Genomic DNA, 24,966 nt, shown 5'->3' on the forward strand with positions numbered 1-24,966 from the left:
GGTCTGAGGCACAGAGGAATATGATATATCAGGCTTTGGATACACACACAGTTCTTGTAAGTAGGATGAGTTCATTGTTGGTTTGGCTCTGTACATGAGATTTGTTGACAGTAAGAAAAACATAGAAAATCACCAGCTTTATCCCTCAAAGTTACACTGTAGTTTTATATTAACAGTGAATGACTATGTGTAATGTGAAAGGTGTTGCTCATAGAGACAAATCCACAGAGAATTATCACCAACTCTGCAGTTCCCCTCAGCTCCACACAGAGAATCAGTGTTTTTCAGCTCGTTTTTTTGGTTTTTACAGCCCACAGTTTTACTGTTTTGGTTCACTCTCTGCTGCCATTAACATTGTTTTCAGCAGCATCAGGCAGCTGTTTTCAGCTTAATAGCTCTGCTGTACACTACCTGTCCAACACTAAACTGCAGTTAGCAACTAGCTGGTGAACATAGTGGAGCATTTAGCAAATAAAAGAGGTTGATGTTTTTCTGGAGTTGGTGGAAACCAAAACAGAGCTAAAGGTTTGCTAACCTGTTAGATACAATAACTTTATAAGGTTATTGTATGTCAGTGTTGTTGTTGTTCTACCAAAAAATATATTATTACTGATTTCAATTGTAACGGTGTAACCTTATTTAGTTAGTGTATGAAAAGCTGCTGCAACCAGTGGAACATGCACTACCATGAAGGCTCCTGCCTTGTTCATGTAATGGGGCTTTATGTAAAATTGTGCCAAGACAGTGACGTCTTTCAGTCTGTGCTTCATTTGTAGACCTCAGTAGTTTTTATTTGAGTTTCACCAAGGGTTCTAAACCAGTGTGTGCTTGATTTTGAGTCATTTTGGGGATTGCGCTGCAGTTTGTCTCTGCTACAAAGCTAATCATTAGAAATACTTGCCTTGAGTCAAAATGATTAAGCTGTTGGTCAGGAACTGTGGTGGTCAGACTACCCTATAAATATAAACGGCATAATAACTGCATAGTCAAGTGCCATTAAATATGTTGTTACCTCATAATCATGTATTAAGTCATGAAATTATGGCTTTAACATTCAAAAAACACTTTCCTTACTTTACTGCTTACCAAGAGGACTTCATCCAAAATGTTGTTCATGTTCCACACTGAAACTGGATGAATCTGGAGACATCACTTCCTCACTTTATACATTTCTCAGGTTTCATTGTTCAGGATCAACACATCATGGAATTTCAATATTTACTCTACAGTTGATTTTGGTACCAAATAAACAAAGTTTAATTATTAAAGGCCACTCAGTTCTGACATTGTATATCAATATAATATTGACCAATTACAGTATGCTCTGCCTGTGTTTACCTGCAGTGTTAGCCCTCCTCCATTTAATTAGATCAGCTCTCAACAGTGTGTAACACTCAGACTATAAATCAGAGTCCTCACTGCTGCTATAGTACGTGAGGAAACAATGCAGGAAGTTGTTCAGTGTTATAGGAGCAGCTTCTTCATTATTGTTTACAAATTGCTTAATTAAGTTAATTAAAAAATGAATTCATTTACCTCTTTTACTCTTGTTTATCTGTTGTTAAAAAACTAAAGTGCTGGGCAAAAATATGTGAAAAATCAATTGCTTGAATCTTTGCATGCTTTGTTTATGTGTTCATTGTTTGTGATGTTTCAGATATAGATGAGTGCCAGGATCAGCGAGTCTGTACCAGAGGCCACTGCCAGAACACCGAGGGCTCCTTTATCTGTCAGTGTGGGCCCGGCTTCAGAGTGTCGCCGGCTGGAGACCAGTGTGACGGTAAGATATACAGCACTACCGTGCACACAATATAATAATAATAATTAACTTTATTACATGTTTTACAGCACAACACAAAAACAGGCTGCTGGTTTTACATTAGTAACTACAAATTGCTTGAACCTTGTATTGTTGCGGATCATTTTCCAAAACATGTAGTTCGATGAATCAAATTTTCTACCTTCCAGGGAAGTTTGATTTTTTTTTTTTTTTTTTTGATACATACCAAAAAAAACCAACAAATTGTCAGAGCTCAACTAACTGAATACACCAACAACAAGTCTACAATACTAATCTAAATGCACAAAAATGTAATAATAAAATGTATGTAAATACACTTGAGTTATCTTATTATTAGATATTTTACAATTTAGTAGACAACAATAAGATTCCTTCTGATTATTAAGCTGTAAATAACTTCTTTTTGTCTGTTATCATTGCCTCATTGATATCAAAGTACAGCACAGTATGTTGCAGGTGTTAATCAGGAAAACATGCGCGTGATGTGTTTGTGTTTTATGGTTTCAATTAGTTGCTGATGGAAGACATGGCTTTTAATTTAGCAAGGACACAGTGTCAAAGACGTAAATCACTGCAGTAGTGCAGAGAGGAGAAGGGTGAATGATCCTGGTGTCTTTAGATGTTGATGTGTCTTAATGGCCACAAGGGGGTAGACAGATAACCACATTCATCCTGATGCCATTGCATCTTGTTTATAAATATAATTGCTTGTGTTTTTGTGTGCAAATTAGATTTTGAGTGATGATATCAGTTCTTCAAAAATTGTCAATAGAACTGTGCTCTGAATAAATTATTTGCTAATGCACAGACATTTCAGGCAGATGCACTTCACTTCAACTGTGTAGCAACCAAACACGTGTTTTACACAAAATTACAGCGTGTGTGTAGAGTCATTGTACTGTACAAAACTGTCACTCATAGAACAACAGGTCACTGAGAGGCTTCATTTATGTCAGAAAGTGTTCAAGTAACAAGGTAATGAATTCAAAAATATTCTGTTTTGTTTGACAAAACAGTCCTAACTCAAGGTTCACTCTCCAGCTTTTTCTGAAGCTTTCAACAGTGTTACATGGCCTTCAACAGTGGATGGAGTTTGCTCAGTTGTCATGGAGTTGGATTTGTTGACATGTAAGCTCAGTAGCTGTTACTTTTAGGACCTCTCATCCTTGTTGGCTTTGGAGTAAACATCCCAGTTCTTTTATGACCTTGTAAATAATTGTGATGATTGACCAAACAATCCCAACTCAAGGTTGACTCACTATATATACTATGTACTGTATATTTCTCTATATAGTTCTTTTCACTACTTCCTCTCCTACAGGGGATGTGGGTCAACTCATGAATCAAACTGCCAATAACTCAAAGCTCATTATCACTCTGATTATAAGCACTGTGAATAGAATATACGCAGACTCTAATTTTCAGTTCCTTTTTTTGTGCCAACGTAAAGTAGATTACAAGGACATTTCAGTGAATAAACGAAGGCACTGTTAGATGATAATGTCAGTTAAGAGATGATGATAGAGTGTCTATCTTTCATTAAAGAGTAACACTGTGCAATTATGACAAGGAAAATGACCAGTGGGTATATTTAATAAAAAAAAGGGTTACAAAATAGCAGACCAAACTTCACCAAATAATCTGTTAAAATAAGCACCCTCTTGTGACAGGTTGTAATTCAACCTGCCAGTACTAGGATCAGTATTTACGAATCTTATCTTAAAGTGACTTTGAAATTTTACCATAAACTTTGGTTTTAGGCTATTAAAAGGTTTTTTTTTTGTCAATAAAAACATTCCATAGCTATATTCCTCAGAGTACTGACACATATTCAGCTTGTGTTATGAAATAATCATCAGAGTCATATATTGTATGCATCTATATTATATTGAAGGGGACCTATTATGCTTTCCTTGTTTTCAGACATATACATAATGTCACAATGTCGGATTTTCATGTTAAAAGTGGCCGATGTGTCAAATAATAAGTAGAAACATATGTTGAAGTAATTCCTGTGAGTGAAAGCACCAGCTTCAGACTGCTCTGAGCGCTATGTTTCCAAAGGTTTTTTCTAGTTTCAGCCCAAGCTGATGTTGGCTTGTGACGGATTTCATTATATGGACATCTGCTCCACTTACAGTGTGCAAGTTCACGGCTCCACTCTGCTAACATTATGGTGTTTTTCCATTGTGTTGGAAATCAGGTGGTGTGGTGAAAACACCAGTCCTCCCATTCATTTGAATTGGATTAGTGCGTTTAGGCTGCAGATGTTTTGGCCGCAGCGACCTGCAAGAAACACAACCTGATGTCACACTGTGGTGGCCAATCACAGCTAGCTTTGCTGTCGGCTTCCCGACTCACCAGTGAGAGAGAGAGAGAGAGAGAGAGAGAAGCTGTGGTCAAGTGAGCTAGAAAGTGAATGAAGAGAGGGAGCGGTGGTAGCGAGAAGGCTGGTGAATCAGATCAAAAAAAATGTTATTCTCTGATTGATTCACAGCAGTTATGTCCTAGAGCACAAACACCCCCACACACCTCTGCTCAACCCTGCAGTGGTGTGCCGCAACACCTGATTTGATATGGCCTTATACAACAGGGCAAAGTAAAATAAGTAGTTTACCTACATATGTTGTTGTTTCGACTGGTTCTTAGTTCAGCTAATGAAGCTCTGCTAATAGGAACATGCTTCACTTCCTGTAAATTCTTCATAATAAAAGTCTCCTTTTATTTAGTCATTTAAAAGCTTTTAATTTGAAACAGTAAAGCAGAAAATGTTGGGTTTGTATCAGTGGTAACTTTACACAACTGATACGTAAAGCTGGCCAATCAGAACAGACTGGGCTTATCGAAAAGGGGGTCTGAAAGAGATATGAGTTAAAACAGACTGTAAAGAGACAAAGGCTATACTGTAAGGAGTTTTTTGAACTGTGAATCATGCAAAGCTTCTCTAGTGGAGTCCAAAAATAAAAATTTAGAGCTGGAAATGGGCATAATAGGTCCTCTTTAAATGGTTTCTGTATCCTGGGGGATAAAGTCCTTTGACAGGCTGTGGGGGAATCGGCATTAAATGGGATGGGTGCATTTTATATCATGAGAAACACTGAAGGGGGGATGGGTCAAGTACTCAGGTCATGTGGCTTCATGCCAACATTCAAAAATACTGTATACTCACCATTTGTATCAAAATCCAAAATGGCAGCATACATGGACAAAGATACTGGCCATGAGGTTTATTCGATTTTGTAGGGACTTATTGTTTTTAAGGATGATTTTATATGTTCTTGTTGAAAAATAATGAATTACATTATATACATTGATAATCAGGCATCGGATGTCTGTATCCTGTAGGATACATTGCCTAGATAGGAGTATAAAACAGGGATAATCACTCATAGATATACTTATATTGAGTAATAAGTTGAGGCTTACACTCTTCAGATAGAAATATAAAGGTTTAAAATATTTATTACTCTTTATTTTGCTCTGTATGTGATTAATTTACCAGTGCACTTACAGTATGTTTTCAGGGAATTTCTGTCAGCAGCATTTCAGTTCACAAAAAAAGAGAGTTTTGCCACCTGATGGTTCCTCAGATTCAGAAGAGGGAACCAGTGAGGAAGATGAGCTGTTTACAAAGGGCCAGTGTGAGAACAGAAGCACTGACAATGGTAGCTCTAGTGATGAGGCAGAGGAGGGAACAAACCATAGTAAACGATGTTTAATGATCAGATAAGTAATGCAAATTGTTATGTAAAAGATCTAGTGGTTTTGCTGTGAGTGGAGGGAAGGAACCCCCACGCGCTCTCTCTCTCTCTCTCTCTCTCTCTCTCTCTCTCTCTCTCTCTCTCTCTCTCTCTCTCTCTCTCTCTCTCTCTCTCTCTCTCTCTCTCTCTCTCTCTCTCTCTCTCTCTCACACTCACACACACACACAGGAGTTTGTGTAAAATTACATATAGTTAGGTGGTTTGTTTTGTTGATTGGGGGATAGGGTTGGATATGTTTTTTTTTTAACATTGATGACATTTTTTGATTTTCAGTAGTTGCAAAAAACAGAGTTTGAGCACCAGTCTAGTGATACATTAAAGCTGCTTCACTGCACCAGATGAGTTCTCCACCCCACTAATGTACTTATCCAATTTCTTTGACAAGGACATCTTTCTCACCTGACAAATTTGTATTTGTGTCAGTTCATTGGATGCAGCATCAACACAAATGCCTCTGAAATCAAGGCCGTCATATGAATAAAGCTGATTGTGGGTATAGTCAAAATGCCTGCAGTGGAAATTACTGGGCAATATATACAGGATATGACAAAGTAGCAGATGTCATGCCACTACAGAGGTACAAATGTTTAACCAGGATGCTCCACTTTCAAGATGACATGAGCTCTGACTCATATAGGCCTATACTTGACCACAGGAGGAGCAAGTGTATGGAAACTGAGAGTGAGAATAAGTTCTTAATTGATGAGACGATGGTTCCTTTCAAAGCCAAAAAAACTGGAAGTCTGTGACAATATCTACCCAGCAAACCCAAGAAATGGGGGTTCAGGATCTTTGTATGTGCTGGTGTGTCTGGCTTTGTGTATGACTTCATGGTGTACACGGTGAAGTCTACATTTGATGGTGCTACTCAAACTCCAGGGAAAGAGTTTGGGTTAGTTGCAAATGTTGTTCTGCAGCTGTGCAGAACCATTAGAAACTCCTCCCGACTGCATTGTCTACTGACAGTTGTTTCGCATTGTTGGGTTTGATAACTCATCTAAAAAAAAAAGTCTATGGACCTCAGAAGTTGGAGCACCATTCGAAAGAAACACTTGATGAGTTGTAAATTGGAAGAAGAATGAAACCTCCTACGAAGAGGAAGAGTCAGCTTTGACTTTCGTGTAAACAACAGAGCAAAGCTTGCTATGGTCAAATGGGTAGACAACAAAACAGTCACCTTGGTGAGCTCCTGTGCTTCTGTCAAACCTGCTGGCCAAGTGAGACACTACTCTAAAGAGGAAAAGGGGAAGATAAGTGTGCCTGCCCTAAGATTATGTCTGAATACAACACTCGCGTGGGAGGAGTGGATTTGGCATTTCAGCAAAGTCCCACCAGTGGTACCTGGGCATATTTTGGCAGATGGCTGACATTACTGTCATTAACGCATGGCTTTTCCCTGGTGTGATGCAGCAGCACTCGGTCAGAAAAACCAGGGTCTGAAAGACTTCAGGTTGGATGCTGCCAAAGGACTCGTCTACCCCAAAAAACAGAAAAGGGGACGGCCCTCCAAAGGAAATGAAGAAAATACACCACCAAGAGTAATCAAACAGCCAAAAGTCCCCAGGCCTTTGGATGATATGAGATATGACGGGATTGACCACATCCCTATCCTGTCAGTGTAAGGCTGATGCAGGACATGACAGGATGGACAGACCTCTATCATGTGTCAGAAGTGCAAAGTGAGGCTTTGCATTGTCACTTGTCAAAATGCTCACAACTGTGAGCAACTGCTAGTGTAGGGGCAACACAGGGAAGATTGTAGTATGAAAACAGGAATAAAATGTTTTGTTAATAAATGTTAATAGCTCATTATTTATTCAAAGATTAGATTTGTTTCCATTGTTCAAAACATATGTGATTAACTTTTTTCAACTTTGTAACATGAAAACATGAAAGAAAGTAGCTAAGTAATTGTTTATAAAATGTTTTTAATGTTGACACATGAACTGTTAAAAAAGGGGAAAATGTTAAATGTATACTCTTAATGGACAATGTGTTTCAGGAGATACAGAGTGTAAACTGGAAAATAAAGGTCATATTTTGAAAAAAATCGCGAAATTGTGTTATTTTAGCCTAGATACATTAGAAAATAGCAATTAATTAAACTGCCAAAATATTTATATGTGCTTTCCCATTTACGGGTTAAAGTAATTGACTGTAAGGCAGACTTTCCTCAGATCGGGGGAATAATAACTTTGTAATCTGTCTTAGTACCTCGGTGTGAATGGAATCACATGATGTTTTCCAAACGGTCCAAGAATATAATGCTGTCCAGACTTTAGTTCAAAGTGAACAGTGAATTTTGATGCCATTTTTGTGTATGATTGCAGATGAAATTCTTTAGTGTATTGACAAAACAACCCGAAAGGAAAAATAAATCAATGTACCAATATATTTTAAAAATGTATGATATGTAATCAAGCTCAAATCTACCCATGAATATGTTTGCCTAATTTGTTGCTACTGGAAACTATTTGTCAAAATCTAATTTGTCAGCAAGTACAGTCGGATGTCATTCCCTTCTTTATAATAGTTTCAACCTGAGAAACCTACTCTCATTGGACTAATGTGTGTATGTTCCAGATGTGGATGAGTGTTTAGAGGAAGCTAGGCCCTGTGAGGCCGTAGGAGAGTGTGTTAACAACATGGGCTCCTACACCTGTACCTGCCCCAAGGGATACCGACAGATCAACGGCACCAGCTGCAGAGGTGAGCACTGGAGCAGTGATACATTCTCTCACTCTGTTTATGATCCGGGAGATTTAGATTCTCAAGTGTAACAGTGACATGGTGTGTAGTGCTGCTTTTTCCACCTCTGAGTGGATTTCTCTCTCATCCTCTCAGATGTTGATGAGTGTATGGATGAGCCAGAGCTCTGTTCCCCTCACGGGGAGTGTCTCAACACAGAGGGATCCTATCTTTGTATGTGTGAGAGTGGATTCACTGCCAACCTCGACACGCCCTCCTGTGATGGTAAGACAGAACTACAAAGAAAAGAAATGCACACACACACACACACACACACACACACACACACACAGACTGCTCAGATAATCAGGAGTTCTGCATATGGTTGGGATTTCATTAAAGAGTAACTGCACCAAAAAAACAGTAAACTTCTATAAACAAATACTTGTCTCACATAGAGTGAAACAATACAAGTCATTTTGTCAACAGTTATCACATATGTGCTGGTTGAACAGGCTCAATACACAACCTAAAGGATGGAATGAGAAGAAGCTATTCATTTTGAAATGTTTGTGTGTACAAGAACTGTTGTCCTAAGACATGTCATCCAAGGGGAAAAAAAGCTCAGTATAAAAGCAGATGGGTGAAAGCATGGCCAATCACACAGATGTTCACCCCCACTCCTCTTTTGCAGTTTTAAACTGTAATCTTTGAGAATGTCCAAGCAGAATTTGAGGGTGGATGTACTCTTTGAACAGAACTGAAAGGCTTTTGAAGTAAACATTCACAGACGGGTGACAAATTAAGGGAAAAACCAACATAAAGTGTCTTAGTAAGGTGTTGGGCCACCAGAACAGCGTCAATGCACCTTGGCATTGATTCTACAAGTCTCTGAACTCTACTGGAAGGATGAACACTATTCTTCCAAAAGATATTCCCTCATTTGGTGTTTTGATGATGATGGCGGTGGAGAGCGCTGTCTAACACGTCAGTCTAAAATCTCCCATAGGTGTTCAATTTGAGATCTGGTGATTGCGAAGGCTATAGCATATGATTCACATCATTTTCATAGTCATCAAACTATTCAGTGACCCCTCGTGACCACTGTCATCCTGGAAGAGACCACTCCCATCAGGATAGAAATGTTTCATCATAGGATAAAGGTGATGACTCAGAACAACTTTGTATTGATTTGCAGTGAGTCTTTCCTCTAAGGGGACAAGTGGACCCAAACCATGCCAGCAAAATGCCCCCCACTGCATAACAGAGCCTCCAGATCCCCTCACTGTAGGGGTCAAGCATTCAAACTGGTACCAGTTTTTCCTTTAACTTGTCACCTGTCTGTATGTAACTAATTTGACTCACAATATCTGTATCATATGCAGAGTTTGGTTCCAAAATCTACTTCAGTTTTGGATCCGGTTGCTGTTTGGCAAAATACCCAGATTCGCTTAACTCAGGCTTTTATGAAAACTTTTTATATCTCCTCCTCCAGGCAGCGATAGCAGGTATCTCATTTTTATCAGCTGTTGCTAATTAATGTTAATTCTGTCATGGCTAAAACAAATCTTTTGGCTGTTGTATGGTTAATGTGCTCTCTGCAAGCCAGTGTCTGTGCTCGGCCAAAGAAAATTACCGCCACTCAAAGCTGTAGCGTTTCTGCCTTCTCAGCAAATTAAAGGTGACTGCATGTCTAAACTGGGTCTGAGTTCTAGCTAAACCCTAATGCATTTGATAGGAGATTTGAAAGGTTTTGGATTTAATAAGCAGATTTAATATTAGAATTTAGTGCAAATTCTGTCAAACCCTTAAAGGGTGCAGTGTGTATAATTTAGTGGCATCTGCCAGAATGAACTTGGCAAAAATTCATAAGTATGTTGTAATTAGTGTATAATCACCTTCCCTCCCATCCACGGAGGCCTCCACCACCGTGTTTCTACAGTAGCCCAGAACAGACAAAGGGTTGTATTCAGTTGGTTGCAATCTGCAACCTAACCGCTAGATGCCACTAAATCTTACACACTGGTCCTTTAATCACATGTAAATATATTTTGGATAAATGTCCATGCAGTCCATGTTTAGGGCTCAGTGGACTGAGCTGGAAGAGTCCATACTGCTCTGGCTTCCTTGTGTTTTGGATAATGAAACATCAATGGAATAAATATTTGAAATGGTCATTTGAAATGCTTTTTGGGTTAGCGTATTTCATTTTAGATAAATGCTGCTTATACTCATTCAATATCAAGACTGAAAAACAATATTAAAGTATGAACATTAATATTTGTCTGGTCAAAATGTAAGCACAATTGCACACACCCTTACAGGCACACATGTAGTATTTAATTTATTAATATCATGTTTACCTTCATCACTTTATACTATTTTGTTTTCTTATCTCTTTCCCCCCTTTTCTACCATCTCTATCTTGTTTTGTCACTGCCTTTTAAATTAGAAAGAAAGATGAGGATTGAGTCTCCAATTTCTTTCACACATGCTGCTCCTATTTTCTCCACTGTGGCAGGAGTCTTGGCCTCTGTGCCAGAGCTGTTTTTAATGCCCTTTCCTGCCTTAAAAAAAAACACAGAAAAGGAAAAAACGAGAGGAAAAGAAACAGACGGAAGCCTTTGAGCTGGCTGTCTAGACATGGAGGGATATTTGTTGCTTTCTGCCTCATGATTTATGCAGGGGGCTCAGACTGAAATGTAAGTGTGTGTGTGTGTGTGTGTGTGTGTGTGTGTGCGTGTGTGTGTCAGTTTGCAAATGATCAGCATTTATTTGTTCAGCATATTTCCATACACTGTAGAGCTGTTTAAAGTGCTTCACAGTGAAAACATCAATAATAAAGTAAAGATTTTGCAGAAAAAGATGATTCTGATGATTCTTGTGGAGTGAACTGTGAGTGCAGTGCTGTTTCAGTTTAGAAATGAAGAAACTGGAATGAATGAGTCCAGGAAAAAATGTTTGACATCTCTTGGCTTTGGTCTACAGATATTGATGAGTGTGGACTCAATGAGACTTTGTGTGGTCCTCATGGCTTCTGTGAGAACAGACTGGGTTCCTTCAGATGCCTCTGTGACCAGGGCTACCAGGAGTCCCAGGATGGCCAAGGCTGTGTGGGTAAGTGTTGGAGTTTTGGTGTGTGCATATAAAGCTGGAGGTATTGTATTTACATATAATATGTATACAGTCTGACCTCCATGAAAACTTCACATAATATGCTTACAGTGATAGACAGAAACGTTATCTTAGTTACATTTATTAAAGGGCAAACATAACAAATAAGAGTTCAGTCAAAAGTACAATCAATACTTCCTACAGTACTTAAACTGACACTTCAACTCATTTTAGTGTGTAAACTTGATCTGACATTTCACAGTCCTTTTAGAACTTTCATTTCAATTTACACACCAGCTTGACCCTTCAGCTACTTCTACTGTGAGGCAGTAACGTTCCAAATATGACATATCTGCCCCTTTAGTCTTCTATGTTAATAAACTGATTATTTTGGTTTGGACTGTTGGTTGGACAAAAGAAGCAATTCAAAGACATCAACTTGAGCCCTTGAAACAGTGATAACTTCACTGCACAGACTTCAGCTGACATGCTCTTTCAGTTTTTACACTTGAACTGACATCACCGCCCATCAGGACTGAAACCTCAACTGACATCAGCTCCTTTTATCACTTACTCCTCATTTTATCCTGGTTCAATGCTCACTCTTCATGTTTACATTTCAGCAAACAGCCCAACTCTTTTTAGCACTTTCACTTCAACTGATACCTTAAATTCACTTGTTACTGGTGTAACACTTACATTTAGGACTTAGTCTAAAACTGAAACCAGCTCCTTTAAATGCCACCTCACCTTCAGTATTTCTGTTTCAACTGCCACTTAAACTTCTTTTAGTGCTTGAACTTTAGGCTCAACCTCTTCTCTTGCCATCCAAAGACTTTTCAATGGCTCCAAAGACTTGACATGTTTTAAACGTTTTAACAGTAATTAGGAGGAAAGCAAATGTAGACTTGTTTCAGACAATTTGGCATTTTTGAAGTAATAATAAATTTAAATAGGTGAAATAAAGGCCTGGTTTCTGCAGGTAAATAAAAGTCCCAAACACTGTTTGAGAATTTAGCATTTTACATTGCTAGTCATTTACAAGCATATCATATTCACTCAGTAGTTAACTTCCCTCTTGTTACTTTTGGCCTCAGTTGTTTCAGATTATCTTTGAAAGCAACATTGCCAAGAGTTGCGGACCCACCATCCCAATGAGGAATACATGGAACTAATGTTTAAAATCAGAGGTTTTCCTTAAGTTTGGTTTGGAATGAGTAGGAGCTGATGGGTGCTGGTGGTTTCCCTGGGCTAACTGGGCCCATGCAGATCCCATCTAGTCTAATTTCCTCCTGCAGGAAGGACCGTCAGAGCAGACTCCCCCTGCTGAACCCTGATAGAAAACTTCCCCAACACACACTTGCGACCAACCCCACCATCACTTGTGTACAGACATATAAAATACAGCACCGTAACTACCAGCATGCTCTCATTCAATACAGTGTGTGCTTTATACACACTTACACACACTTCCCATCTGTCCTTTGGCAGTGCTGCTGGGTCCCACCCAAGTTCAGTCCAGCCAGCTGCCTCCTGTTCACTGCCAAACCATCACTGTACTGTGGCTAGCACAGATGGACTCACTTACACACACACATACACACACAGTGGCGGTGTACCACTAACCATTCAGAATGCGTGTCGTCTCTCTGTCTTCCTTCCCCTCCATCTATCCTTTTCTTCTTATCAGCCTGTTTTCTCTGCTTCCCTCTCTCCTGTTCCTCCTCTCTATCCTGCCTCAGTCTCTTCTCCTCTTGTGGTTTCCCCTTCGCACCTCATGGATTCTGCCTTCACTCATATCTCCCACCATCTCTCTTCTTCTTCCACTTCATTCTCTCCATGGAGGCTTTGTATCAGTGTTGCTAGTTTGACAGCTTTATTCTTGTGTTTAGCAATAGTTTAAACTCCAGCAACTTCAGCAAATGTATTTCTCATTAACCCATCCAGCTGCTTTGTCTTAATATTGAGGAAACTATTAATGTGTTGATGTCCAAAGGACTTGGCAATATGGCTTATGAGTCACACATTTATTTAAAGTTGTTACTTCCAAAGAGGTGCAATTGCAACTCTTCCCTCTCACAGCATGCTCCGTCCCTCAGCCAGGAGGGTGAGGAGGTATGACAAAATATTATAATATGAAAACTAGTGCGTGATGTCACTTGGCACCTTCCAGGGGTGATTTTGGATGATTGTAACTTTTGCAGTGGGTTGATTTAGGGCTAAGATTTGGATTTAAGATTAACATTGAAATGAGTTTTGCCTGATAAGTTCATATTTGTCAATGGTCAGACAGTTTTAGATTAAAGGACGGATCTGGAATTATTATCTTGATTTAATGTTCGTTGCACCTGTATATTTGTACGGGAAGGGTACTTGGACATTTCCTCCTCTCCATAGTTGTCCTGCAGCATTAGCACCCAGTACGAGCCCACTATCAGAAATAAAAGTGTCCCTGCTTGTATTTCTAGAATCAGCATACTACAGACATCATGCTTACATGGCCCATCAGAGCACAGCAATCTTCAGAACGTGCTATAAAACAGGCCATTAAATCACCAAATTCAAGGAGCTCTTTCTCTTGAGAAAATGACTGTGCTCAGCTAATGTCATGGCAATTAGACTATGTAATGGAAAATACTTTGTACAAGTGAACATTTTGGATTTGTCTCTTGGGATCATTAATGCAAATTCATGACAATCCAAAACAATTTAGCAGGGTATGGCACTAGAGGAAAACTCCAAAATGGAGTCAGTAGTTGTTGAGATATCCTGTTATGGAGAAAATGGGTCTAACCAGTCCGATGGCACCATCCTGAGGACCTTCTGCTAGCTGGGCAAAAGCACATGAATGTAAAAACAGTCCAGCTCCAGACTTACTTTACTGTCGTCCAACTCGTTCCAACTGTACATTTTGGTTTACATTTAAACATCATCTCCACAAGTCAAAGGGAGAATGTCTGTTGTTTCCACTGTGACTATGTCGACTTTTATTGATCCCATCTTAGAATACACCATCCCAGCTGATTCCTAAACACTTTATAGCTCATTAGGACACAGGCACATGAGATAGTGCACTTGACTATTAGAACATTTTAGGAAAATATGAGGGAAATATGCAAATATGTAAACGATCTTGCCAATTTCTCAAATAGATGGATTCAGCCTGCATCAGTGTTCACTGAATTCATCAAAATATAAGTCAACAGGAGTGTCAAATAGCTTTATAAATCTATTTTAATTGGAGTTATTACTATTCCATTGTGCAACAAGCTGAAACAAACTGTGCTTGTTAGGATCGCTACTGAACTGGCCCAGCCCTTGAACATTGCCCTACACCCAGAGCTGACAGGATATTTATGTACCTCTTACCATCCTACCAAAATCAATCAATGTCCAGGCTAAGTAACAATAACATTTATCACCATGTTGCTCTCTTCCTCTTCAACAGATGTGAACGAGTGTGAACTTCTGAGCAGTGTGTGTGGAGAAGCCCAGTGTGTGAACGCTGATGGTTCCTTCCTCTGCGTGTGTCCCAGTGGCCAGGAGTACAACGTAATGATCGCCAAGTGTGAGCCCATTCCCACAGGTGATCCACCTTCATCTTCTGTACAAATGAATAAAGAACCTGAGGATATCAGGAAGTACACACTGTTTCATCACGTAGTCATTTCTCCATAAAAGTGTGGAAAGCAATGTACACAAACATAGTAGATAGGGACAAAGATGAATTCATTTCCTAGTTATTGCTAAAGAAGACCTGCAAACTGTGATATAAACAACAGTGGATCTCCTGTAACCAAACACATTGTATAAAACTGCCCTCATGAGAGTATAAAATGACTCCATAATCAAATCCAGTATCTGCCAGTATCTCACTGACGAATATCTGATCAATGAAGCCAATTTCATAACAACTTAAAATTTTATTTATAATAAATACATGATTTGTTTTATTTGATGTCTTACTACCAGGAAAGAAGATGAGGAGATATGCTAACTGGCTGCTGTAGTTTTAAGTTGCAATGGAAATTAGCAGCCTGCAGAGTAGATGTGTTCACAGTTTGTAACTGACCTGAAAAGGGTTCATGACTATTTTACCCAAATTTGAGATGGACCTTCCATTGCAACTTAAGTAAGTGAACGGAGCAGACAGAACAGCAGCTTGAGCATTAACTTTGGTTAAGTTGTGGGTCCTTCACAGGGCCAGCGCCAGAACTTTTTCTCTCCTGGTGCGAAGGGGGAGCTTGACCAATACGTGGGTGTGCTAAGAAAATAGTCGATTTCCATGAATTCAGAGTAACTTTATGGGGAAGTTCTTGTTTTTTCAATAAAAGCAGATATGGCACACAGCACATTCACTATAAATGTAGTTTTTGATTGAATTTGGCCAAAGAATATTCAACAAAAAAGCGATAAGCCTAATACAAGTGACCACAAGGCAATGACCAAAATGTCTTTCACGTGCACCAGACAACGCCCATGTGTCCACAATTAATAACAACACAATACATCCAAAATACGACAAGAAGAAGAAGTGCATTTTTTCCACATGCATAATCAGACAACTGTGCATTGGTGATAATGTTTCGGATGAAAAAGCTATCACAAGGTCAGAAATGAAATTAATTACATCCTAAAGTGCAATGCATAAGGCTATGCCTGGTAACTGTGCACACACTTGTAAAAAAAACTGGCTATCATCACAATCTTAGTGATTATATTTCTATTGCAAACAAAAATAACAAGTCTTACAATACAAATACATGCTGCTGAAAACTTGAGTCTTCTTACCTTATAGCATCTTGCTTTGAAAAATCTTCATGTGAAGATGAACTGGCTCTTCACTGGTACATTTAAAACTTGTATTGTGTGTGATGTAGCAGTATAAAGTCTCTGTGGCTGCACTGCACATAAACACTACACAAATATGACATGTATGATATAAAAATGGTTGTGGGGCGAGTGGAATTCAATGGAGCTTGAATCTCATTAGCCATCATGCCTACCTGTTGGTCAAAATCCAACACTCTGCAAAGACATGCTAAATTATTCATTAAGCACCTGACTCATGTAGCTATTGAAGTTGGAAATAACTCACTGGAGTTGAGAGCAGCTCTGGTTTGGTTCTCAAGTAATCAGGTCTGTCTTATAAATGCTCATGATTTCATATGAATTGCAGCCACTGGCCACTAATCCAATTGTATTTTTCATCTGACCCTTGCTCCCCCGCTGTCTGTGTTTCCCTCTTTCTTTTCATCCTTCAGCATCATCAGTGGAGCGTAAGGAGTGCTACTTCCGTCTGAACAATGAGAACCTGTGTGAGAGTGTGCTGACCAGCCATGTCACCCTGCAGGAGTGCTGCTGCACACTGGGAGCTGGCTGGGGTGACAACTGTGAGGTTCATCCCTGTCCTGTCAATGGCACAGGTGAGCTGTTGGAGGAGAAGGAGGAATTTCAACATTTAAGTACAAATCAGGGTCCAACATAACTGATGGCCCAGGGCCAGTAAAATTTTCTACAGGGCAATCACTGGCCCAGACTGCCAATCAGAGTCATGGGTATACCATTTAGGAAGAGGGGAGGACATTTCTCTTCGTTTGATAATGTTTAAAGTAAAGTTAGGCTTTGCTGTTGGCTTCCCAACTCATTTTAAAAAAAGACAAGAGAAAAAGAGAGAGAGCTTGAGCAAGCTGAGAGCACATGCAAGTGTAAGAGCAGCCGTGGTCGAGCGAGGAGAGGGAGCGGCGGTAGCGAGAACAAAGCTAGTGAATGAGAGAAATAAAATGTTATTTTCTGATTGTATACAGTGGTGACATCAAAGCACAAATGAATAGCTATCAAACATCAAACAACTATCGCCTTTTCATTCATTTATTACAGTTATTACAACTCCATGTCTGAAATATACATGGGGCCAGTAAAACTCGGATCTACTGGCTAAGTTGGCCAGTGGGGAAAAAATGTTACACTGGACACTGTAGATCCACTCGGTGTCTGGTCAGAAACAGTTTACCAGCAGCATCATTTAATACTTGGATAACCTATAGTTTTATTATGGAACTAGAGAGCAAAAGCTTTGTTGAGATAACATAGTAAAGTGTTCAGGTTGCGCTATCTCCAATGAAATAAGCTACTGAATATCAGGGCCTTGCTCTTTTTATGTGGATAACTGAGTTAGCTTGATTTGATTGATTTTTCAGTTCTTTACAGCCGGCTTAAAATGTATTAAGAACTGTTGTCTTAGTAACAAGTGCAACTTATTCAATTTATGACCATCAAGGTGAGCCCTTTATATGAAGTCATTTTCAGATACAAAAAACTCTTAGAGACATCAGTAGAAAAATATCAAAATCTGTCAGCGCAATCATCACAACTAAAGATCAAATGAGCTGTACAGTAAAATAAAACTTTAATTACACTTTCTAATATATATAAAGTTCATTATTTAGAAGGATTACTGCTTACACCAGGCAGCATGGATACCTGGATTCAGACTTGAATATCAAAATGTTGAAAAAAACATGGATTCAGTTTTGGGTCTCATGTGGCCACAGTATCTTTATCTTCTTGTTACTTGACAAGAGTGGAAGCAGACATGATCCATAGGGAACCCTACACATTACTGTTGTCTCACCATTCCTATCTGACCACTTAGTGATGCACAGGAATTTAAACAGGAAGCATGTATTACTGCACCATAGTGGCTTAAATCAGTGTCTTAGTTATTTTAAGATGAACTGTGCATCCTTGCATGCTGATGTTTAACCTCCATGTGCACGTTTCTGTCCCCTTCAGACCAGTTTAACCAGATGTGTCCATCAGGAAGAGGTTTTATCCCCAATGGAGATTTGCTGTATGGAGTAGCTACATCTGACAGCTACAAAAGTAAGAGTTCATTCATTTACATCGTAGAAATGTCACAGCTGAATCTGAAGTTTTATTCCTGCTACTGTGTGTTCCATCTACAAGGGTAACTATATCAGGTGTGTCTCATTCATTCTGTTTTGGAAAGTTTATCAGCTCATTTAAAACTGAATGACAAGCATAAAAATGTCCAGTCTTTTCGGTGGCAAGTTTTCAACTCTGGAGGTGGCCTTTTTCATGTGAAATGTGAGGATGGGCACTACATGGTGTATGCTGACACGGCGAACATGAAGTTTTGAGTTAATGTGGTTCTCTCTCCATCATCACCACCTGAATCTTTTGTTCTTTCTTGATCTTTTTTTCTTTCTTTCAAAGACACATCACACAAGAAGGAATGTGTAAGATTTATTGTGTGATCTTGCTTTGTCTTTCTTTCTTTCTTTCCTCTGAAAATATAGTATAGTATACAATACTGTAAAAATGCAACAATTATGCAGTGTAAGGATATTATATTTTGCACTCTAAAAATAAAGTACAAAAAATGTTGCTATGTAGAACTGTTCCACTGTAGCTACAGGGAGAGTGAGCATGTATACTAATGCTACATGAATGCTACTTGCACATTATATATAAGTATGTAAATTTAACAGCTACCCCTGGGAGTCATTGTATTCCTACATAAAGCCACAGCACAGTTACTCCTGGCTCTCCTTTGTAACACTCTTGAAGCCAACAATAAATTCTCATTTTCCTCTCTGAATACTGAACATGTGTCTATTCGCTGGCTCTTTGCAGATGCAGATGAATGTATACTGTTTGGCCAGGAGGTGTGTAAAGGAGGCTTTTGTCTGGATACTGTAGGCGGCTACGAGTGTTACTGCAAAACCGGACAGGACTACGACCCTGCCAAACTGGAGTGCAGAGGTCAGAGTGATGAACAGCAGAAACAAAGACTGTGTATGTGTTTGTTTGTGTCTAAATGATGTCAAAAGTTTCCTCGTTACCTCAAATTCTGTCAGCTGATAACTTGCTTTGATATGGTGTATTTGAATATTCTGCTGACTCAGCAGCAGCTTAGAAAACAGCCGCTGCATTAGCAACACATTATTGAGGTGCAGCACAGTACCCACTGCAGCAGACACAGGGTGGACTGCACATCCATGTTTAATACCTCTCTGAGGAACACATGGCTGTATGTCTGAACTATAAGAGGGAAGACTACACAACAGTCTCTGGAGGAACTGAAGAAGTGATAAATATTTCAATTGGAATAAATTGAGAAGAGACTGAAAGACTGAAAACAACACTGTGGAGCATGAAACTTTGACTTCACTTTGGGAACTCAACTTAAATGTTTATATAGCACTTTCCTATGCACCCTATCTATGTTAACTTCAAATTTAAGCTAGTTTTTAAAAATATATTTTTATGCATTTTGGCCTGTACTGACAGTAGCTTGTTGTAGAGTAGTAGGGAAAGAGAGAAAGCTTTCCCCAGAGGCTTCATCCCATCAAGAAAAGCTTGTAAGTGAAGTGTTAAAATATTTTTTCCAAGGTCAAGAATGAACTTTCCTGTTCAAATTTTAAGCCAATGCAGAATGTAGGTCATAAAAATGCTCAGGAAAGTTGAAAAATGTGGTTGTGAAGACAGAAACAACTAGTCAGTGGCCCTTGAGTTAAGGTTATTTTATTTTGTCAAATCTCCAATGTGTTACTTTGTCATATGTGGTTTTGGAGTATTTCTCTGTAATATTCAACTCTTCATGATCATCCAGTTGTGGATCATCAGTCCTGATAACTCAGGCAGCAGACAACAGAATCTTCTTTACTCAACAGACATAAACTGAATCTATATAAAATTCCTCAAAGTGGAAAAATTGTTGAACATTTGAGTTGAATTGCTCAGGTGTTTCAGCTAAATTCTGTAGTTAGCTAGAAAGTTGTGTTGTTTTTCCATTAAATGTCTCTGTTTGCTTTTCTTCCTGTAGATATCAATGAGTGTCTGGATGAGTCGGTGTGTGTCGGTGGACAGTGTTTGGACACAGATGGGTCATACATTTGTTTCTGTACACCTCCCATGTTGTTTGACCCCAACAGTAACCGCTGTGTCATCATTCCCGAGATGACCGGTAAGAAAAGCTTTTTTTCCCCCATTTATTTGCCTGTTTGATCTAAGGGACACCTACTGTGGGGTGAGCGTTCAATTGTCCCTGTAGGATATTTCTTCCAATCTCCACATTATTTGTGTGTATCAGTTTTGCCTAGTCATTTCCAATTTGACATTTTTTTCTGAAATATTGCAAAGTACACTTTTGGTTGTAAAGCATTTGTAGCCTCCTTCCTAAATATAGCCATCTCAAACCTAACTCCTCAAACTATGTATTTACATTATTACATGGAATTTGTTGGGAGCAGTGCTACACCACTCTACTGCACCTGACAAGCTGAGTGTAGGCAGAAAAGCTCCTCAAACATGCTCATCTTCCTGATCCTGAGCAAGTCTGTAAACATATTTATATATTATTATATATTTATGTAATATATTTTGAAATATTATATACAGTCACTTCTTGAAGCCTGTTATTCTAAGATAATGATTTAATTACAACATTATCTTGAGATACAAAACATCATTTTCTCATTACCTCAATATAACAGGTTTCTGTATGTCATTCTCTATCCTTGTATAATTTCTTTTGACCTTTATAAAAGTAGACATCGTAAAAGAGAACAATACAGTAATGAAGAAGGATAAAGAAAGTAAACATAATTGTAATTTCATGACCAAATGGCTAATAATAATACCATGATAATGATAAAATGGTATTGAAATGGAAAGATAGAGATACATTATGTTGCAAACCACATATAATGAATAAATAAAAATGTTAAATACTATAGAAATACTGTGTAAAATAAAGGATTTCTTCCATCAAGCTTCAGTGTAAACATACTTACTGTGTAGAGTTGAGGAGAAATACATGTAATACAATCCAATTTTTATACTTTGAAATGAGCTAGTTTTAATATTAGTTAAAAATGATTTAATGAACAAATATAAAAATGTATGATCAAAATGTCATTTTGGCATTATTATAGAGGGGATATTGTAAAATGTTAGTTTCTGGTGTGTTTTGTAAAAATGGGGAGACACAATCTAGTCTACACCTTTCCAGTCTGTAGAAAGTCCCAATGTTACTATATATGGGATCACTCTCTACGGTCCTTTGCCATATTGTTTGGGTAATCATTTACAGACCAAAGTAGTTGATTTACTATTTTAAAATCCTAATCTGTTGTGTTGAGAAAAAAAGTTCATAATTAAGTTTCAATCTCAAAAGACAGGGTTTAAAGAACATGCTAGCTACAATAGCTGCTCTTGGCTTCAGTACAAATAACACTAATGAAATATTTGAAGATTAGTTTATGTGCTTCAAACCAAATTATGGAAAAGTACCTCAATACCTTTGTTATCAATTAGTTGCATCAAACTTATTTGTGTGTGTGTGTGTGTGTGTGTGTGTGTGTGTGTGTGTGTGTGTGTGTGTGTAGAGGAAGATGAGATGGAGGAGGGACATTTCCAGGGTATCTGCTGGCAGACTGTGACAGAAAGCAAGTCATGCACCGAGCCGCTGGGTGGCGACAGGAAGACCACATACACAGAGTGCTGCTGTCTGTACGGGGAGGCGTGGGGCATGGACTGTGCCCTGTGTCCACCGAGAAACACCGGTACACACTATACAACACACACTGCTCTAACCCTGTAGTGTCAGTGCAGTGCAACCCAGATACACAATACTCGCATGTATCGTCACACACCACCTGCATCCATATCAGCTGTAAACACAAACGAAACTTCCAGCATACATAGCTGACAGTTCTGTGGAATCAATGACTAATGAGTTGACTGGTCAGCTGTGGGAGCTCAGAGCTGTTCATTAGTAAATTATTACAGCACTTGGCAGCTCCTGACATTTCTCATTCAGTGATTAATGTCTTTTCTGTCTCTCTCAGAGGATTATGCGGCCATGTGCAACCTTCCTATGGGCGGCGGGCGGCGGCCGTACGGTCATGACGCCCTTGTTGCTGGCCCGATCCATGAATATGAAGTGAGTCCAGACTATTCACCATCACCGGAGCAGCAGGCCATCCTGCCCTTCTATGAGAACGAGGAGCGTGAGTATCTGTATATCTCCTTTTATGTTCATTCCTATTAAAGAGTTACAGGGCTGACACAGGAATATTTAAGACAAGACAAAGAAGACAGTCAAGAAAAGTATTTTTCAAGATTGTGATCAGGTTTTTACAAAGAACAGAGGCCTTGCAAGTTATGTGGCTGAGGTCAAGAATAGTGTGTGTGCATATGGATTTAAGTCAGTGCTCTCAGGTGTTCATCAGTAGATACCAAGCTGAACAATTGAGAATACAGCAGAAAATAAGGTACAAACAATTCTTGGAAGTGCGTGTGACTCACTGATAGCACTGCTGAATGGAGTCTACAGTGTTGAGTGGTTTAGGAACTGAATGAATAATACTATGAATACAATACAATACAGTGTAAGTCTGAGATATTTGGTTACTATTATTGCCATTTGGACTGACTTTCTTTGTCTTGGATGAAAGCTTGGTGAAGCAGGATGACATAAGACCTGCTTGTAGCAATTTTCCAAGTTAAGTTAAAACATAATATGCCCACTGGAAGTAATTTTGACCAAATTGTGGATTATTTCTTACATGTTTAAAAAAGGACCTCAAGATTTGGTACAGCTGTTTTGGCCTGTTAAGCGTTTTTCCACTCGTAGGTTGTTTGCAAAGTATTTAACATGTAGGAGGAGACAAAACTTCATGGAAAACTTAAACAACTTGAACTCCTACACAAGTGTCAATGTAGGACCATTTGTCTGTTATATATATCAAAATGTATTTCCTTACTTGTCCTTTATTCCTTTGTCTGAGTGTAATACATGTTGGTTAATTGGATTAGAGACCTCTCAGTATAACACATCAGCAACACAAAGCCTCAAAAATGATCATAAAGTTGAAAACAGTTTAAAACCTGAACATTATAACCTTCATGAAACTCTACTCAACACAGCTTTATTTATATCGAACCTTTTATATAGACATGCAGCCCGAAGTGCTTCACATTGCAAGATTAAAACAACACAGACAAAAATAGACAACAATGAATACAATTTTGAAAGACTGAAAATTACAACAATAAAATTCTAAAAATAAATAAAAGTCTATAAAATAAACACCAGGGATAAAATTACATAAAAACCGATGAATAAAACTTAAAAACTAAAACACTAACATTACTGCAAATTAAAAGCCAGATTAAAAAACCTAAGTGATCTGGCTAGAATATAAAATTAAAGAATATCTCTGATGCAAAGAGGAGCAAGATTACTTAAAGCTTTATAAACAAGTAAAATAACTTTTAACTCATTTCTAAAAGGTACAGGTAGCCAGTGCAATGTCTCAAGCAGTGATGTGGTGTGATCCATTTTCTGGTTGCAGCATTCTGAACTAGCTGTTGTTTCCTTATAGGCTTTTTAGGTAATCCAGTATAAATGACTAGTAATAAAAGCATGAATGAGCATTTCAGCATTTTCTGAGTTAAAAAAGGTCTGACTTTGGCAAGATTCCTAATGATGAAAAAAGGATGTTTTAATGACCTTGTAAAAATAACAATTAAAATTAAAATCGGAGTCTAGGTCTAGGTTTGCTAAGACCACCAAGCATTGAGTGCAGTTTTTCTCTTGCTGCTTTGGGTCCTATTAAAAGAATTTCAGTTTTCTCCTCATTTAGTTTTAAAAAGTTGTTACCCATCCATACATAAATGTCAGTGAGACAGGCAATGAGAGCATGCAGTGCATTGGGGTCATTTGGTGACACAGAGATGTACAATCGTGTGTTGTCAGCATAACAATGGTAATTGACATGGTGATGGTTAATAGTGTTTCCAAGTGGGAGCATATAAAATTACAACAAAACTGGGTCGAGAATGCTTCCTTGAGGAATACCATATTTAATACCATCTCTGATACATAAGAACCCAGGTTGACAAAAACTTTCTACCAGTTAAATAAGACCTAAACCAAGTTAAAACATGGTCAGAGCATCTCTCTGATGCTCTCACCCATTTCTCAAATCTGTCAATTAAAATTTTGTGGTCAGTTGTATCGAATGCTGCACTGAGGTCTAAGAGAAGAGGGACAGCCACGTTGTTTGTATCCACAATAATTCTCAGGTCATTTACAACTTTCAGTAGGGCTGTCTCTGTGCTGTGGTTGGCTCGATAACCAGATTGGAGTTTTTCTAAAATGCCATTGTTGGTTAGATGAAAAGCAATTTTTCTCTAAAAGTTTACCAAGGAAAGGTAGATTAGAAGTGGGTCTGCAATTGTTTAATTGTTAATTACTCTTGAGAAGAGAGATTACCATGAAAGCAAGATCTATTGCAGGGTTGTTTAGCTCAGTGTACCAAATAAATTGTGTATTATAGTCGACATCTACAGTTTTGGCAGGATATTTATGAGTGCTACAAACTGCTGGAAGTGATCCACTGTACTGCAGAGCTTTTCATTATTGGATATTATACCATAAATATGCAGGTTCAGCTTCTGTGATGACAAACATAGACATTTTATAGCGCTTTGCTGCCATCTTGTGACAATAAAACTAACAACTTGTTATGTAAACCATTCATTTGATCAGTGTACCTAAAATTTGAA

At 38.5% G+C, this 24,966-nt stretch overlaps 1 protein-coding gene and 1 long non-coding RNA gene across 8 annotated transcripts in view; one reads left to right on the plus strand and one right to left on the minus strand.

Moving 5' to 3' along the window:
• Positions 1-24,966, plus strand: part of ltbp1 (latent transforming growth factor beta binding protein 1) — a 157,858-nt gene that overhangs the window by 128,677 nt on the left and 4,215 nt on the right. For 5 of the 7 annotated variants that reach the window (XM_067609332.1, XM_067609327.1, XM_067609329.1 and 2 more), the window contains 11 exons: positions 1,658-1,780; positions 8,146-8,271; positions 8,407-8,535; positions 11,239-11,367; positions 14,813-14,950; positions 16,629-16,790; positions 18,160-18,249; positions 19,024-19,185; positions 20,216-20,356; positions 21,780-21,956; positions 22,242-22,403. In XM_067609332.1, coding sequence (XP_067465433.1) covers positions 1,658-1,780; positions 8,146-8,271; positions 8,407-8,535; positions 11,239-11,367; positions 14,813-14,950; positions 16,629-16,790; positions 18,160-18,249; positions 19,024-19,185; positions 20,216-20,356; positions 21,780-21,956; positions 22,242-22,403 — 1,539 coding nt within the window. The remainder of the gene's footprint in view (positions 1-1,657; positions 1,781-8,145; positions 8,272-8,406; positions 8,536-11,238; positions 11,368-14,812; positions 14,951-16,628; positions 16,791-18,159; positions 18,250-19,023; positions 19,186-20,215; positions 20,357-21,779; positions 21,957-22,241; positions 22,404-24,966) is intronic. The other 2 variants (XM_067609328.1, XM_067609334.1) reach the window with 1 other exon arrangement.
• Positions 16,688-24,966, minus strand: part of LOC137196612 (uncharacterized) — a 46,203-nt gene continuing 37,924 nt past the window's right edge. Inside the window, exon 4 of the long non-coding RNA XR_010931267.1 lies at positions 16,688-16,795. This is a non-coding gene — a long non-coding RNA (uncharacterized lncRNA). The remainder of the gene's footprint in view (positions 16,796-24,966) is intronic.

Source organism: Thunnus thynnus, chromosome 14 (genome assembly GCF_963924715.1).
Source record: "Thunnus thynnus chromosome 14, fThuThy2.1, whole genome shotgun sequence".
In the NCBI taxonomy this organism is placed as follows: domain Eukaryota; kingdom Metazoa; phylum Chordata; class Actinopteri; order Scombriformes; family Scombridae; genus Thunnus; species Thunnus thynnus.